Raw genomic sequence first — 17121 nt, 5'->3', positions numbered from 1 at the left:
ATAAAATTGAAATAAAAGGGGGCCAATTGCTCCTCTGTGCCCCCTGCAGAAGCCTTTGGCCATCAATGTTTGCCCCTCCTAGATTTGACTTCCGTCGAAGGTTGGGGGGCAATGCCCCTGCCCCCCCCCCCCTTGTGGTTGCACCACTGAGTAAGTCCGAAATTTGGAGGAACAAATTGAATCAATCCTGCTACAGCAACTTGTTTTTTGGGAAGCGATGATTACTTTATTCCAGGCGATTTTCTTCTATTATTATTGCACGTGGCGAGAGCACAAACAGGGTGATTTGTTCTCATTCTACCGGCTTTCAAGAAAAGGTGTGTATAAGTAAATAATCGACCCATTTATCTCAAGCTTCCGTGCACGCTAACGAAGTAAGTTCCATTCTGTCCTCTTAATGACGACATAGCGCGCAAAGAATCATGGGAAAAAATCTCGAAACCTCGGGAATGTCATACCTTATAAAGGTACCTTGGCCCTAAGGGTTGTCCTTAAGCCTCGGCTGGACCTTTCTTTCAACAGCTGAAAACAACTCCTCCTATTTTTTTTAACCTAATACATTTCTAAATACTTACTAAATCTCTTGCGCCGCGGTGAGACCCAAGAACTTATTTATTTTAATTTCTTGAGTCTCAAAGTAAATAATAAAAGAAAAATTTCAATTAACGTTTGTTATATTATTATTATTATGATCATATATGAAACGTATAAAGTGCAAAATTTAATAGGACGACAATGCTCTGTATGAATTTGGTGTGGAGTAAGAAAATTTTAATAAATTTATTTCCAAACCATGAATTTCATCTGAAATTAATGATCTCCCCGATTGCATAGTGGTAACGTCATCACCTTGTAATCAAGGGGTCCCGGGTTCGATACCTGGTGGAGGCACATAGTGGTTCGGATTTCACTTTAAACTGTAGGTCCAGTCCCGATTAGCCTTACTGTGCATAAAGTGCACATAAAACACTAAATCAACCAACCGGGTCCAGGACCAACTTTAAACTGTAAGTCCAATCCCAATTAGTCTATCTGTGCATAACACTGGCCTTAATACAAAAAAAAATGTAAGATTTTGTGTAAAAATCGACAATTTTCACTGACGTGTCGACGTTAAATTAACCTAAAAATTAAAGACAAATTTTACAAAAATAACAGAAAATTTACGAAGGCAAAAATTTATTTTACTGGTTGGAAGTAGGGACGACCAGATCCGGATCCGGTTGGTACCGGATCCTTAGGATCCGGATCCGGATCCGTTTGGCCATCCCACATGAGCGCTTCTTTGGAAAGTAAGAATGTGTTTATAACATATTGTTACCTGCTAATATACATACATATACATGTTATATATAGTGTGTGTGCGCGCGTGCGCGATTTGTAGTTAATACACTTACAAGGGAGGTTATCTAAGCGTCCCCCTCCGATTTCCATGAAACTTGGCAGGCGTATAGAGGGGCTCAAAGGAAGAAATACGTTTTTTTTTTGTTTCGGCTAAAAAACTGTTTTAGGGGGCTAACCCCTCCCCCCTCAAATGTCAAGATGAGGACAAATTGAAGTGGGAATTGAGCCCTGTGTCCCTCTCCGATTTCCATGAAACTTGGCAGGTATATAGAGGGGCCCAAAGGAAGAAATACGTGTTTTGTGTTTCAGCTAAAGAAACTGTTTTAGGGGACAAAACCCCTCAAATGTCAAGATGAAGACAAATTGACGCGGGGATCTGACCCCCGTGTCCCACTCCGATTTCCATGAAATTTGGCAGGTGTATGGAGGGGCCAAAGGAAGAAGTACGTGCTTTTGTGTTTCAGCTAAAAAAATAAACGGTTTTAGGGAGCAAGCCCCCCTCCCCCAAATGTCAAGATGAGGAGAAATTGAAGTGGGGATCTGACCCCGAAACCACGTAAATATGGCATAGGAAGAAACAGGGGGCATAGGGCCCCTCTATACACCTGCTAAGTTTCATGGAAATCGGAGGGGGACACAGGGGTCACATCCCCACTTCAATTTGTCCTCATCTTGACATTTGAGGGTTGGGAGTTGCCCCTAGAACAGTTTTTTAGCCGAAACAAAAAAAAAAACACGTATTTCTTCCTTTGGGTCCCTCTTAACACCTGCCAAGTTTCATGGAAATCGTAGGGGGACACTTAGATAACCTCCCTTGTTAGTCTTACACTTTGTAATTATATAACACTGCATGTATTATAATGTTTTATTTTAATTTTTAAAACTGTAACTGTAGAACAATTGTATAATTTTTGTATAACATTTCTAAAAAAAAATTATATCTTGTTAAATGTGTTAAAGGTTTCATCCTGGAATGGAATGTCTCATATTTATGTGTGTTTCCATTTCCAATACATTCGAATGAATACAGATTCGTTTCAATGGCATTTAGAAAATCACCTCTGACATTTTATGTTAAACAAGTAAGATTATTTTTGTGCACGAATGTGTTAGCCGATGCATAGCAAAGTATATTAGGAACAACACTTGAAAAAAGATCTTGTAAGACTAACTAATGAAAAAATTCTTTGTAATCGAAGATCATACCTTTTAAGGTGTGGTAATATTAGAATGGGATTGAGATACGAAACTCTCGAATCCGGATCTGGAACTTTCGGATCCGGGTCCTAATCTGAAACTTTTGGATTTCTCAGATCCGGATCCGTTTGGCCATACCTAGTTGGAAGATGTAGAGGCTGGAGAAAATGATACAGGAGACACTTTCCTGGAATCCCCTTCAATTTGAACAGTGACTTGACATTGGTAACATTAAGTAAGGAAGCATTCATTCATTAACTGACATTCGAGCCTATGGGACTTATGACTTTGCAGTGCATCACAATCAGAAATCTGGTGAAATCTTAATATTCAGTTTCAAGTGGGATCCAAACCACTCCTTTGGGAGCGGCGTGCCTTCACCGGCTATTGAACCCGGGGCCCTCTGATTTTAAAGTGTTACCATTAAGCCATCTGGTAGGCCCTCCTTGGTAATGATGCATAATATTTGTTAAGTGAGTAAAATTTTAAAATTTCGCTTACACTCGAAACCAGGGCGATTTTTTTTTTCAGTTTATCGCCTCTTTGAGCTGGAATAAGACCCGCTATTATAAAAATCGGAAGAATAGACCTCTATTATGTTTAAATTATCCTTGAATGTTTGTTTAAGCCTATTTGTTTATTTTTCAAAGCAGTTTAAAGTAGTTTCGTGTGAGAAATGGAAATTTCTTGTGAACACTTTCAAGCAACGATTTTTTATGATTTCAAATGTAGTTTAACACCGAAACAATGCATCGAGCGACTTCATTTGGCTTTTGGGGATGAAGCACCATCCAATAGGACTGTATACAATGGGTTTTCCGAATTCCAGCATGGTCGCACATTTCTCAGTGATGAATTTTGTGAAGGTCGTCCATCCACGTCTGTTTTGCCAGTAATGTTGATGCTGTGCGTGAAATGATTGAGAGAGATAGGCATGTGTCATACCGTGAGATTCAGGCATCCTTGAACATTGACATGAAAGCAATACATACGATTTGCATGGTGATCTGAACGTGCGGAAACTTTGAAGCCGTTGGATCTCACACAACTTGGCCGAAGCTTAAAAACAGGCTCGTGTAAATTGGTGTAAAGGTATGCTCAAAAAATTTAACCTAGGCAAGTCAAATTTGGTGTCTACATCGTTACAGGGGACGAAACATGGATCTATTCATACGAACCCGAAACTAAACGGCAATCCATTGTTTGGGGGTTTCAAAGTGAGCCGAAACCAACAAAAGTTGTTCGTTCAAGGAGTGCTGCCAAGCAAATGATTGCTTGTTTCTTCGATTATACCAGACATGTGGCAACAATAGCTTTAGAAGATCGAAGGACTGTAAATGCTGAGTGGTATACAACAATTTGTTTGCCAGAGGTCATGAATGAATTGTGTAAAACAAACCCAAATCATCCCATTATTCTTCACAACAACGCCAGTTCCCACTCAGCACACCGAACTGTTGATTTTTTGTCCAGTAAAAATGTCGAATTATTAACTCATTGTCCGTACTCACCTGACTTATTGCCTAATGACTTCTCTTTGTTTCCACATGAAACATAAAATGCGTGGTCAGAAAATTGTCACCTGAAACAGCTGTTAACGCATTCCGAACAGCGGTTTCTGAGGTATCAGCTTCAGAGTGAAAAAAATGCTTTCAAAATTGGTTTGAGTGTATGCAAAAGTGTATCAATCTTAAGGGTGAATACTTCGAAAAACAATAAAGCTATTCCCAGAATTTGATGTGTCTTTTTTCATATTGATTGCAGAAACGTTTCCAGCAGCCCTCATAGTTTCATGTAAGCATCTGCGATACGTAACAACTTATAAAACATTCTCAAATTGGTATTAGAAAGCGTACTTTGATCATTATTCGATTGATAGCAATTTGGTGCTTTAGAACAAACAATTTCCTCTCTACTTACAAAATTTGCATCATTTTTATATGCTACTTCATTAATCTCAAATTGGTGCTCTTTACACATGAACTAAGGGTGAACAACAGTTTATTTGTATTTTTATGCAAACCAAGGCGTAGTTCAAAAATCTAATGTAACGAGGAATTCAAACAATTCACCGAAGAATAAAACATACGACCAATATGAGTTTTCAGCTATACATACAAATAAATAAATGTTCTCTAACCGAGTTTTAAGACACGGCACGTAAGCCTACAATCCTCAGATTTTTACTACGAGCTCTGCAACAGATATGAATAATCGCAACGTAAAAATGGTTCGTACTAATCTCACTTGACACAAGCATAAACACATCACTGTTTAAAAACATACATACCTTTGTTTTCACTTGTTTTCTCAGTTACATCCTATTAGAACAACAAGTCGAATTCTTGGAAAACGTCAGCTTTCAGTGTCCTTTCCAACTTCATTACGCTCTCTGTTCATGGATGACGGTTCTCGATGTTCTGGGCAATGTTGGAAACACAACGGGGCATCAAATCTGAATTCAGGCGGTCTCTTTCTCATCATGGTGGTTGCGGTAAACGCGGTTTAAAATTACTTACGTGAAATTTAAAAGATTTCGTAATTCCGCGTTGCACAATTTAATGGTTCAATCCTATTAATTTCGAAGATCCACTGTCTTCATTCACAAAAGGGTACGGCGTTTGAAGCGGAGATGGTACCGCGTCAGTACATTGTTTGTTCCCGGGCGGCGGTGGTTGCGATTTTTCCCGTTCGGCAGCACTGGCGCGCGCATCTTGGTTTGCGTCGTCTGCTTCCTGTTGTCCGGTGGCGTTGCCAGTTGGGGGTTGGGGGGCTGGGCCGTGTTGCTCGGTAATGTGCCGTTCCTGTTCCCCGCGTGGCTGGAGGGGGGTCGAGTATGTGTATAGCATCTTTTCTTTTTCAGGTCGCGGATCTTTCTCATCAGTCAAAAAGTGCTTCCTGCCTGGGGTCGAGTATCAACAAACAACCAACACCTTATGTAATGCGGGTTACAATCCTTCTGCATTTTTACACTTGTTAAGATTTAACTAAATGGGCAAACAGATATGGAAGTTCAAAAATCACATTAGAACCAATTCACACGTAAGCGTTGTTTCTCACTGTCTTCAAACGAATAGACCTACATAAATCTTCACAAGCTTTCTCTGCATACGAGTGATCATAGACTTATACTTCAGTCAAACACATTGCCGTGCCCATTTTTATCTTTGCGCGAACATTACACCATGCAGTCGATGTCTGAGTGACGTAGTACTACACCCGAAGGCATGATCCTTCACACACTGATTCAACCAAGGTATGCGTATCTCTTGCAGGTCTGTCACGGAGTGTTTTCTTGCTGCTGCTGAGGCGGAAAGCGTAGTATGTCGGCTAGAGTCAATTGTGGATGATCCTGAAACTACAGCTAAACAATTGATTGTGACGCAGAGCGTGCCAAGCTGGGGCGAGGCGGAATTGTGGCGTATCTTTGCGGTAAGAGGAATGACTATTTATTGTCATTTTTAGCCACCGCCAAGAAATACGTTACATGTGGAGAGAGCACTAACATAGTATAGACACACACATCCTTCATTTCGCTTTATTTGGTTTGTTCGGTCATTAGAAATAAACAACCGCTACATAGGTTACAACTGATTTTCTGCATGTGGTATTCTGATCAGCTTCTTTGGTGTATGCAAATGTTGTTATTCTCCTTGTTCACTATTATCAGAGGAGCGAGGTGGAAAGTTTTTACTAAATAATTTGCAAATAAACAATAATGTTGATATAGTAGATCGGTATTTCTTTGTTTTGAGTGATTTCGTCATGTTATCGAATTCTGAATTATTATAACACCCAGTTGACTCACATTATGGTTCGGATCGCATTTTAAACTGTATGATCAGTTCCGATTAGCCTTTCTGTGCATAAAGTGGATGTCAAAACCAAAAAAATCATATGTTTATAAATTTTCAACCCTACCATAAGTCTCATTATCAGTAAAACACAATCATAACTTGGGTTGCCAATACATTTAGCATCATTATGTGAGCAAGACGAGTGCAAGTAATTGAGAGGAATGATAACACTACTTCTAGACATGAGGCTGAAGTGCACTCATGGAGCCAGACCATCAGCCGCCACTGCTTACAACTATGCAATTTCTGTCACTGTTAAGCATCTTTTGCCTTTGATATAGTTCATTTTTCACACATTCACATACTCTCTGAACAATCCATCACTGAAACGCGTAACAATGTGAAGGAATCTTAACCAAACTTCCTGATGCCTGGACCTATAGCCAGGGTTTGTTAGTGTTCTGTCTTCTCCATTTGTATCTGTGATTGTCCCTTCATCCATTTCATCTAATCACCAGGGCCTCCCCGATGGCGTACTGGTTGCGTCATTGCCTTGTAATCAAGGGGTCCCAGGTTCGATAGCCGGTGGAGGCACATAGTGGTTCAGATCCCACTTTAAACTGTAGGTATAGTCCTGATTAGCCTAACTGTGCATAAAGTTGACTTAAAACACCAACTCAATCATATAATCATCACATTTACACACACACACATGAATAAATCTAGTAAAAGCAACAGTACTATTGTATATGCATTCTGTTTTTCATTAATTTAATTAATACACACATTTAAAAATGAACCATACTAATGGTCTGCAAACCATATGAGACAAGGTTGCCATAGCAAAAAATCACAGCATATATATCTATTTTAGTAATTTATTTCAATGCTCTACACCAATTCACCTTCAAATGTAAAAACATTGGCATAGATGATTTGTTTTATAAAATTTAAATGATCTTACTCTACAATACAAATGTACCTATATACATAATCTTCGACTTACATATTTCCTTAAAACTATGTAACAAAGTCCACTGCATCTGTAAAATTGCAGTATGATGTAAAAAAAATAGGTTCCTGAATTTGTAAAATGATAAAGACCCAAATTGGGAACAAGATTATATTTTCTTTAGTACATATTACGTTTCAAACTTTATTTACTAAATGGCAAGAAAAAGGGATTGCCAGTGTTTTAGGTTACATGTGAAATTTCATCAGATCAAATGTTTGTGTGAGAAAGATAAAATGAAGGTTCCAATGAGGAAGAAAGAAATAAGGAAAACAAAATTATAAAAAGGCAAGTTCCAAATGCTTCACTCGTATAAAATGCATCACTGCTATTTCGAATCAACAGGTGGAAGTCATGTTCTTCAGGTTCCCTCTCCCTCAACCCAGACTTGCCAGTATGTGTAATGATATCCAGCCAAATGTGTGAAAAATTGATCAATGTAACGGAGTAACTGCTGGAGGGATACAGGCACTTGAACAACTGATCCAGAAAAGTAAACGGTTATTATGTGGTTAGGCATGTTTGTTATTAGGTTCTTGCATTTTACATTTTACTCTTCTGGTCACAATGACAAAATATCATAAAATTTTGCCTGATTATACATTATCCCACATTATAAATTTAGCTACAGTCCTCCTGAAAAATACACTGCTGGACAAAAAAAAAACCTTAATATTTGACATCTGAATTGCAATTACTTATGAATTACGCTCTCAGTTAAGTATTGCACAATATTTATTTCACTTTTGCTGGCTTTTTAAAGTATATAGCATAGAATAATTATATCAGCTTTAACATGCACAATAATTTCTGCAATGTTTAGTTAGCCTTCGAATCAGAATTTATGCGTTATCACAAAAAATGCAAGTGCCTGGAGTTCTTTTTGTCCAACAGTGTATATAATTGATGTTCCACTGTATATAAATAATTTAATTAAATAACTGAACTGATACTTCATTCAACTTATACCCACACCAATGCTGATAGTCTCATCAATGCTCGAGCATTGTAACACTTCAAAGTCGTGTTCAGAATATTTATAAATATTAATATTTTAAATATTTAATTTAAAATTGCCATGAGCTTGAAAGATACCCAGACTCTAGAAAGCATCAGCTAAATTTAAATTGATACTTTTTGATACCAACACATCAGTACTGGCTCAGCCTTAATTTAAGTAAAAGTAAAGTGCTCCCCAGTGCTTTGCACCATGCCATGAAGGCATATAGGGGGTGCAGAGTTAAGGCACCACACTTTCTTGATCACGGCCGAAGGTGGGGTGATGTGATCAGCACCATGCCCCAGGCTGCCTTTACCCCCAGAGTTTCCTCTAGGTATACACTTTACATGACTCGGTGGGCGCCAGAGCTGCTGGAACAGGTGGAAAAAAATCCTGGTTCTCCCCTGCTAGGGATCGAACACAGGTCTCTCGCATGGTAGTCAGATGCCCTAATGACTGAACCACTGTGGCTTTAATTAATGTATTTGTCATTACTTTATTTTCATAATATGGAGACTGGTGCAGTGGTAATCACTGATACACCACTGGCAACTCAGGAACGCAGAACATAAGAATGAAGCCTAGAATGGTTGGACCTCGAGATGCCGATTCTGTCAAAACAGAATAGTATATGGATGTAAATCAGTTGAGAATGACAAAGAATATTGTTCAGTTTGTTGTTGAAGGGGTAAAGAAAACAAATATGCAAATTCCATGGGGTTCCAACTTTGGTGATTTTAATGATGTACAAGATTGAATGTAAATGTCACTATGCAATTTCCCACATACAAGTTAACGACCATGATTGACTGTGATGTATCATGTTACAGCAGGTCATATTTCACAGTTGCAAGGACTTACAAGGAGTATGAGTGAGAAGCACCACTGCACAGCATATCAAGCTTCTCGTAAGGGAAGGAGAAATTTGAACCAGAATTAGAGGGTTTAGTGAAGATCTTTCACATCATTATGTGCTTGAATGGTGTACTGTTCAAAGAAGAGATGAATGTGTGGAAAATGAACTTGATATAAAAATGAAACCTCATGTGTCACTTGTTGCTTCGATCTCAAAGCTGCCTAATGGTGATGGAAATTGCACAGTAAACAGAGACTGACTTCCTTCTGCCAGGATAAACAATGAATGCTGATAATGAAGTAAAAAATTCATTCCAACTGTACAACAGCATGGGGCCACAGCCAATGAAAACTCTTCTTCGAAAGCTTCAGAGCAGACTTGCAAGGCTAATGTTATGCATGTAATAATGACACAATTAAATGTATGCAATCAACCACTATATTTTTCTTTCAAAAAAGGGAATAAAAAAACAGGACAGTATTTATTGAAATGAGCACTACTACAAATTGTGACCACTGTAATTTGCATGGTTTAATAAAATATATGTTTTTATAAAATTAGTTTCACTTACATTTGAATGACTTTCTATAACACTATCAATGTCTGAAATAAGAATATGGAATAGCTGGAAAGTTAAAGAAAGTTTTGGTTCACAACTAAGAATAAAACCAAAGTACTTTGACACTCTATGACAGGACAGTGTTCTAGCCATTACTGTTAACATATTCAAGAATAATAGAAACAGTAAGTTCCATTACACCTGGAATTGACAGAAAACCTTACAAAGATCTAAAGTTTTGAAAAGTGTGAGAAGGCAAGAAGTTGGCTTGGTCACTCAGTGGTAAAGCAGTGGAAAGAAAGCTAAATATGACAGTGTCAATTCCTGCCTGAGTCACCATTTTACACATAACCTTTCACTAAGATATGACGATACTGTCAATATTTTTTGGCTTCAAGCTAAGCTGAAAACAAAGACAATTCCCTTTCCTTGCATACAAATTGAAATATTAATTTTCAAACTTTAATACATCATGCACAACCAATTGGCAGGATACAAAAGAAATTACAACTGATTTGTACTTTTATACTTCAACTTGTTTTTGAACTTCTTTGGGTTAATGCCATATGCTTTTAATCTTTCATCAGTGAAGTCCATCTTCTCTTTACTTTTCTTTTCTTCCTTTCTCTTACCTGATCTTAACAAATTGCTATTCCTCTCGAACTTCTGTCCACTAACTCCGTCCACATCAATTGTACCACTAGCTTTCTTCTTTTTCTTGGATTTTGTAACTTTAGTGTTTGAAAGCACATCTTCCTTCTCACCACCGTCAGCATTCAGTTCTTCAGGACTTGCTTCACCACTACTTTCAACACGTTTTCTCTTCCTCTTCTTCTTCACTTGGCACATATCCAGCTCTAACACATTATTCTCCACATGGTCTTCACTTTTATCATCACTTTCAGATCTGCCATGTCCAGAACTATCAGCATTCATGCTCTGATTCACTTCGCTGCCCGTTTCTAATTCTTCATCTCTGTTTTTCTTTCTCTTCCGTGGCTTCTTCTTCTTCTTCTTCTGTTCTTTTTCCTCTTGAACTGATTCCTCAACGTCCCTGAAAGGAAAGGAGAAAAACTGCTTACTACATACACTACTAGCACTAATCACCACCTTTAAATTCCTGTGCAAAGTGCTGTGCCAAGATAGATCTTTCATCGAATACAAACAGGGTACAAGGATGAATGACTGAAATATAGTAAGAACACAATGACGCACAAGCACCTGTAATCACCCAGGGAAACAACTCAAGCTGTGGACAAGTGGCTAAAACAAAAATTGCCGTATAAACAAAACCTGAACTTTCAACAGTTCTTAATGTCAGAACCAGGTCCGAACCCGGTCCATTCACAGCATCCTTCACAAAACACTGGGGCAGTAGACAGTGTGTGCCCAATGGGTACCCTGGCACCTCACAGACCAAGAAAAGCCTTGCACATGCAATATCTCACCCAATACAATGAGAAGGCAGGGTGGCTACTCTAAAACCCTGATAAAATTCAAGTATAATTCCCGGTTTTCAAGGTGAGCTTTCCAAAGATTCAAGGATACAAATAAGAATTTCCTCTACTCTATTTCAACATTACTTATTACTGCCCCTCCCCCCCCCCATATACAAAAATACATGTACAATATAAAGGGTCATTGTGAATCCAACGTATCCATACAGACAATTAACGGACTCATAAAGACTGTTATGTGAGGAACGTTAACAAAGTATATGACTGATTTGTTGTCGACTGCAGCTTTCTTTTACTGCCTCGATAAACACAGAAGCTGAACTGTGAAAAACATACCCAAAAGCATTTATAAATATGTACAGATTCAAGGGGATTTGGATTAATAAAAGTTGCAATTTTTAACGACTACGGAGTAAAATTCTCGCAGAATTCATGGTGTCACTAATTCACGCATAATTCCCCCGGTGAGTAGCCACCCTGGCAGGGATGTCTCTTGGGGCAAATAATTGCTAGAGCACGGGGAGGATGTCAGGAATAAAGACATCCTATATCACACGGACAGGGTGGCCACTCTAGGACCATGATAAAATTCAAGTATAATTCCCGGTTTTCAAGGCGAACTTTTCAAAAATTCAATGATACAAACAGATGTTTTCTCTATTTCAACCTTACCTCTCACCAGCCACACACATACACGCACAAATAAAACACAACATAAAAAGTATTAACAATATAAAGGGGCTGTGTGATTCCAATGTATCCAAAAATTCTAATTCAATTCAATTAAACAGTATATATATTTAAAATATTTAATGTAAGGTACGGAGTTTACATTTGCCATTTCACATATTCAGACTCAAAATACATCTACAAACACAAGTCACAAATATTACAGGATATACTAATCTACGAAAAATTGTTAATTGTTTAAGAATTTCAAACTCAAATTTACCTAATCAACTTCAAAATATCTTATTTTGCAATAATCTTTCGTCTGTCAGATAGATTGTTCTGCAAAGGACACACTAGCAAAGTGAATAATTCTGTTTTATTTTCCACGCAGTTTCCTTTTTCCTTCTTCGATGAAATAAAAGCTAAACTGTAAAAAAGTTGCAATTTTTCACATCTACGGAGAAAAATTCACGTAGAATTCACACATAATTCCCAGAATTCAAGGAATTGTAACGAACCTGAGTGTTAAAGGTTTTATATTTGTAAAATATTAAGATTTTTAAATGCTTGTCATTTCAAATAATGTTCAGAATATCACAGACAACTATATTTAGAGTGGTAAAGTTGTTATTGGAACTTGTACATATGTTTTGGAAATGCATCATAATCTGTTAGTGTTGACGTCACTTTGTCATCACGGCAGAGGAAGTGTATGAACCTGCCTGATAATTATCGACTAACGAGGGTTAGTGTTGGAAAACAAAAGAAGGTAGGGGAATAAACAGGAACGTGGTAACGGAAAATGGAATGCCAGAATAGTGTTATTGGTTTGCATTAATTTAGTTTCTTTTGGCGATACACTGAAATATATTTATTACTTGCAGAAACGTTTGTGTATTTTCATTTGTATTGTCCAACGTTAATACTATATGAAGTTGTGTGTTAATGATAGTAATTTGAAATGCTGTAAGAATTGTTCTTTTCATCTCTTCAGGCAAAGCAAAGAAACGTAAGTAAATCTGTACATTGCTTGTAAGTCCACATACAATAGGAAATATAAGTGATTATAAAACTGTGTCTAACTTTGAAAACCATGCTTGTTTGTTGTTGTTTTTTTTTTGTTTGTTTTTTTGTACCCAGCAAGCCCTGATGAGTTATAAAGAGTCTCATGTTCCCGACACAAGGAGCAGCAGACTAACTTTGTGACTGGTGTCCAACTGGAGGACGTTGCAGAATTCCCAGCGAGTAGCCACCCTGCCAGACCAAAGAAGGCATGCTTCTTATAATAGCCTGGCAAGGTCATGTTGGCAGTGTTCTTTGATGTGACAGGTTGATGCTGCATGTTATTGTGACATCCTACAGAAACTCCTCACAGTCATAAAAAACAAACAGCCTAGAAACCTGTTGCACAGCATGGTTATGTTCCAAACAACCCATAATCACATGTGACACACACGCTCGGCACGATTTCCACTGGAAGATTATGGACCACCCACCTTACAGCCTGGATATCTCCCCCTCTGACTACCATGCCTTCCGCCCCTTGAAGAATGCCTAGAAGGGTAGGTGTTTCACCTCTGATCTGCAGGGGAAGAGTGGTTCTGCCAGCAACCAGCGCCCTTCTTTGCCGAGGGTATATAGAAACTTGTTGAATGTTGGGACAGCTGCCTAAAAGTTGGGGGTGCCTATGTTTAGGCTCACTGGAAGTGTGGCCACTATGCTGTCATTACGATATAGCATGTATGGAAAGTGTTATTTCTTCACTATTGCCTGCGTTTCATTTGAATGCAACGTTATCTAAAACATAATATATAAGAACGTATTCATGTAATTATGCACAGTAAGGCTAATCGGGACTGCACCTACAGTTTAAAGTGGGATCCAAACCACATTGTGCCTCCACCAGGTATCAAGCCTGGGACCCCTTGATTACAAGGCGATGCTACAACTGTGCCATCTGGGAGGCCCCATTTAATAGTTTTTGAGTCAGTAAACTGAAGCAATGTTTACTAAGGGTATGATGTCAATCCAGCACCAAATGAACTGGGTGTCAGTGACCTTGACTTTCAAGCAACAAGACAAAGTTTGCAGCTAGCAACATTGCAGATGTTGAGAAAGCTTTACTGTGAAAGCTAACACCACTCTCTGAAAACAAACAAGCAGACAAGTCACCCATTATCATTCCCTTATGCAACAGACAGCTGGGGAGAGAGAGAGGGTGGTGCAACACTCCAGGGCTCTGCATGTTGGGATAAAAGAGAAGGCAGGAAGGCATGGCTCAACAAAAGCTTTGTTTTCAGCTTTGAATTCCTATGGGACAGAGTTCATTGTTGACCTATCAGAGACAGGTTTGTTCCACCTGTAGTAACTATTTTTGACTGAGAGCTTCTTCCATAGTGGTTTTGTCAGTAATATGACCACACAAAGGGACTGAACTGTTTATGAAGTATTGTTCACAAAGCAGACAAAGTGACAATATGAAGTCCGGGACCAAAGGTTTTGTCGCCACTGTTGGAACTGGGAAATGCTCGATGGTATACAGACATATACACTACAAGAACGGTCTTTCTCAGGATGCAATAATTACGGGTCCAGTGTGAGACCTCCAATTTTCAAAATTACCTGAAAATTATGATTATTAAAAAAAAAATACGTGGATAATTTTTCAAAATTAGGGGATGCTGGTGTTTTATTGTGCTTTCCTGTAAATTTAGTGCATCCAGCATCGACAGGTTGAATGCCAGAAGTGAATTTCGGGGGCACCCTAGTTTTTTGTATTTACTGCACACTGTTTTTATGATTCACAGGTTACTGACAAAACATTTCTCAATTTTTTTACTTTATTTTTTTCTGAATGCAGCAATTAGTTAGTGGTTCACCTGGAGTCGATCAGTTTTCAAAAGTACCTGAATATTTTTTTTTTTTTAATTAAATGCATAATTTGAATTTTTTCCTCAAATCGAAGGAATGAGAATAAAATGCACTCAAAGAGTAGTCCTTTATTGTGACGTGTCTATAGTGTCAGGATCAATGTGAAGAATGTCAAGGAGAGAGAATGTAAGATGATCCTGACAGATGTAAAACTCAATGTTTCTCTCATTGTTATTAATGCAATTAATTAAGTACAGAATGGTACAGTACAGGCACTAATGATTTTTAGAGAAGCAAATTATGCAACTGGGAACTGACAACATAAATGGGATAGAATAATACCATTCTACTTACTCAGAAAATAGACTTGGAAGTATTTTTCTTTTCAGGTTCTCATTCTGTCCCTTTTTCCAGAAAGCTTGAACATCATACTTCTCATCATTGTCAGGCCTATATTGGTAGGTCTTCTTCAGAGAGCACCAGCGATTCAGTTCTTTGTCCCTTGCAGATAAGACCTGAAAATAAAATGTTAATAAGTTAAATTGTCAGATTGTGGTAGCATATGTTCCTGTATTTATTATTTAACAATTTAATAACAATACTTATCTTTTACACACAATTACTAACTCATCTTAATCAGTGCTTGAAGTGAGGGGGAATGCAGGGAGATGGTATCCCCCCGACAAGTCCACCCCCTTAGTTGTCTCATTGTCACCATGTTAAACCATAGGAGCATCCCCCAGCTAACCCCAAGGCTCGACCCAACATCTACCAAGGTAACATTTTCCATTTCAAGCACTGATACTAGTTTGAAGCGCTGATACAATGTTGTCACATAAAGATACTCATTGGCAACAATTTTAAAACAATTTAAAAACTATTGGATTCTTAATGTTAAAAACTTAAATTTAATATTTCAAGATATTAATGCAAAGAATGTGAAATCTGATATAATAACTACATCCTAAATTAAAATGAGTCTCGTATTGTGGCCATGCAGTTTAAGGCATTATGCTTTGGGCTCCGGATACAGGATGCACAGAGGTTCGAGTCCCCTGGGAAAAGCGTAACAACTTTTCTCCTGAGATTTCAGCCTGTGTATGGAACCGGTGGCCAACCACTATCATGAGGAAATTGGGGAGTTATGAATGAGTAGCATAACCTGGTCATGAAAACTTACAACAACTAGGGGTTCATTGCGCTGACCACACATCACCCCATAACTGGTTGAATGATCTCCCACTTTGGCAGTTGGGGAGTGAGGCCGGTTGGTAGGTCCTGGCCCTCACAGGATGTTGCATGACAGGTTATTATTAAATAACATGCAGATATTTTTAATCTGAGAGTAAAACTCTACTCACCTCACATTTTGGTGATGTAATTTATTTCAAACAACACAAAAACAGCAAAACAGACTAAAATTACTACTGGACTTTGACTTCAACCTGGAGTCATCATCAGGGAACAGGCTGATAGAAAGGGAGGGAGCAGTTGCAATACCATTACTAGAAGAAGCTGATGTGCAACATCAGAGTTTCGTGTTTAAGCTCCAGAGAGATATCACTGCAGTTGGTCAGTGTTTGAAGATACTGAAGATCTTCCAGAATGGGAGTTTTTTTTAAAAAAAATTATGTCCTGGACCATGAGAGAGACCTGCGTTTTTTCCCCAAGCTACTCCTCACTGAACAAAAAAGGTAAAGCAAGTATCCATTACATGGCTTGACAAAATACCATGGAAGAATCTACATGCTGCCAATTTAAGAAATGGGGTTCTTGTTTACGTAATATACATCAAAAATTAAATACACTGAAGAAAAATTTGGGTAAAAATACAAAATGTATATAAAATAATTATTTATTAATTGCAATCCTGTTTATACTGACTGGCTGCCTTAGACAAGACCATGGACGGAAGTGTGCATGCACCCACCGAACATGTTCGGTGGCAAAATAGCAGTGACAGCAGAAAGAGCATTTTGAGCAGGAAGTGGGTTCCGTGAAAATCATCTGCTTCATCTCCTTACTAAATATTATAAATAGCACAAATGTACACATCATTAATCAAGATAGTATTTACTAATAACAGTATTATTATATGTAGTATTATTAGAGGCATGCATATTTCATTTTAGACAAAAACACGAAATGTGAAATAACATATTGTAATGTTCATTGTTCATGTTTCTGAAAGGTGTGAGGTGCATTTTCCTACCCTGTTTGTCACGAAATGATGCGAAAGGAACTGCAAAAGCGAAATAGACAAACACGAAATTTAAAGTTTATTTACCAACGTAACACGTTTTGAAGTGTGAATTATTCAGTGAGTTATGCATTTCACGGTAAAAAAAAAAATACT

At 38.1% G+C, this 17121-nt stretch overlaps 1 protein-coding gene across 1 annotated transcript in view; it reads right to left on the bottom strand.

Moving 5' to 3' along the window:
- Nucleotides 1–7202: 7202 nt before the first annotated feature.
- Nucleotides 7203–17121, bottom strand: part of LOC145994875 (protein KRI1 homolog) — a 69593-nt gene continuing 59674 nt past the window's right edge. Inside the window, exons 11-12 of the mRNA XM_083131306.1 lie at nt 15120–15280; nt 7203–10819 (exon numbers count right to left, since the gene is read on the bottom strand). Of these exons, the coding sequence (XP_082987432.1) occupies nt 10270–10819; nt 15120–15280 (711 nt within the window). The 3' untranslated portion in view covers nt 7203–10269. The remainder of the gene's footprint in view (nt 10820–15119; nt 15281–17121) is intronic.

The sequence above is a fragment of the Lepisma saccharinum genome, chromosome 1, assembly GCF_977018435.1.
Source record: "Lepisma saccharinum chromosome 1, izLepSacc3.1, whole genome shotgun sequence".
Taxonomy (NCBI): domain Eukaryota; kingdom Metazoa; phylum Arthropoda; class Insecta; order Zygentoma; family Lepismatidae; genus Lepisma; species Lepisma saccharinum.
Note: the sequence above shows the minus strand (reverse complement) of the source record. Positions and strands in the feature narration are given on the sequence as shown.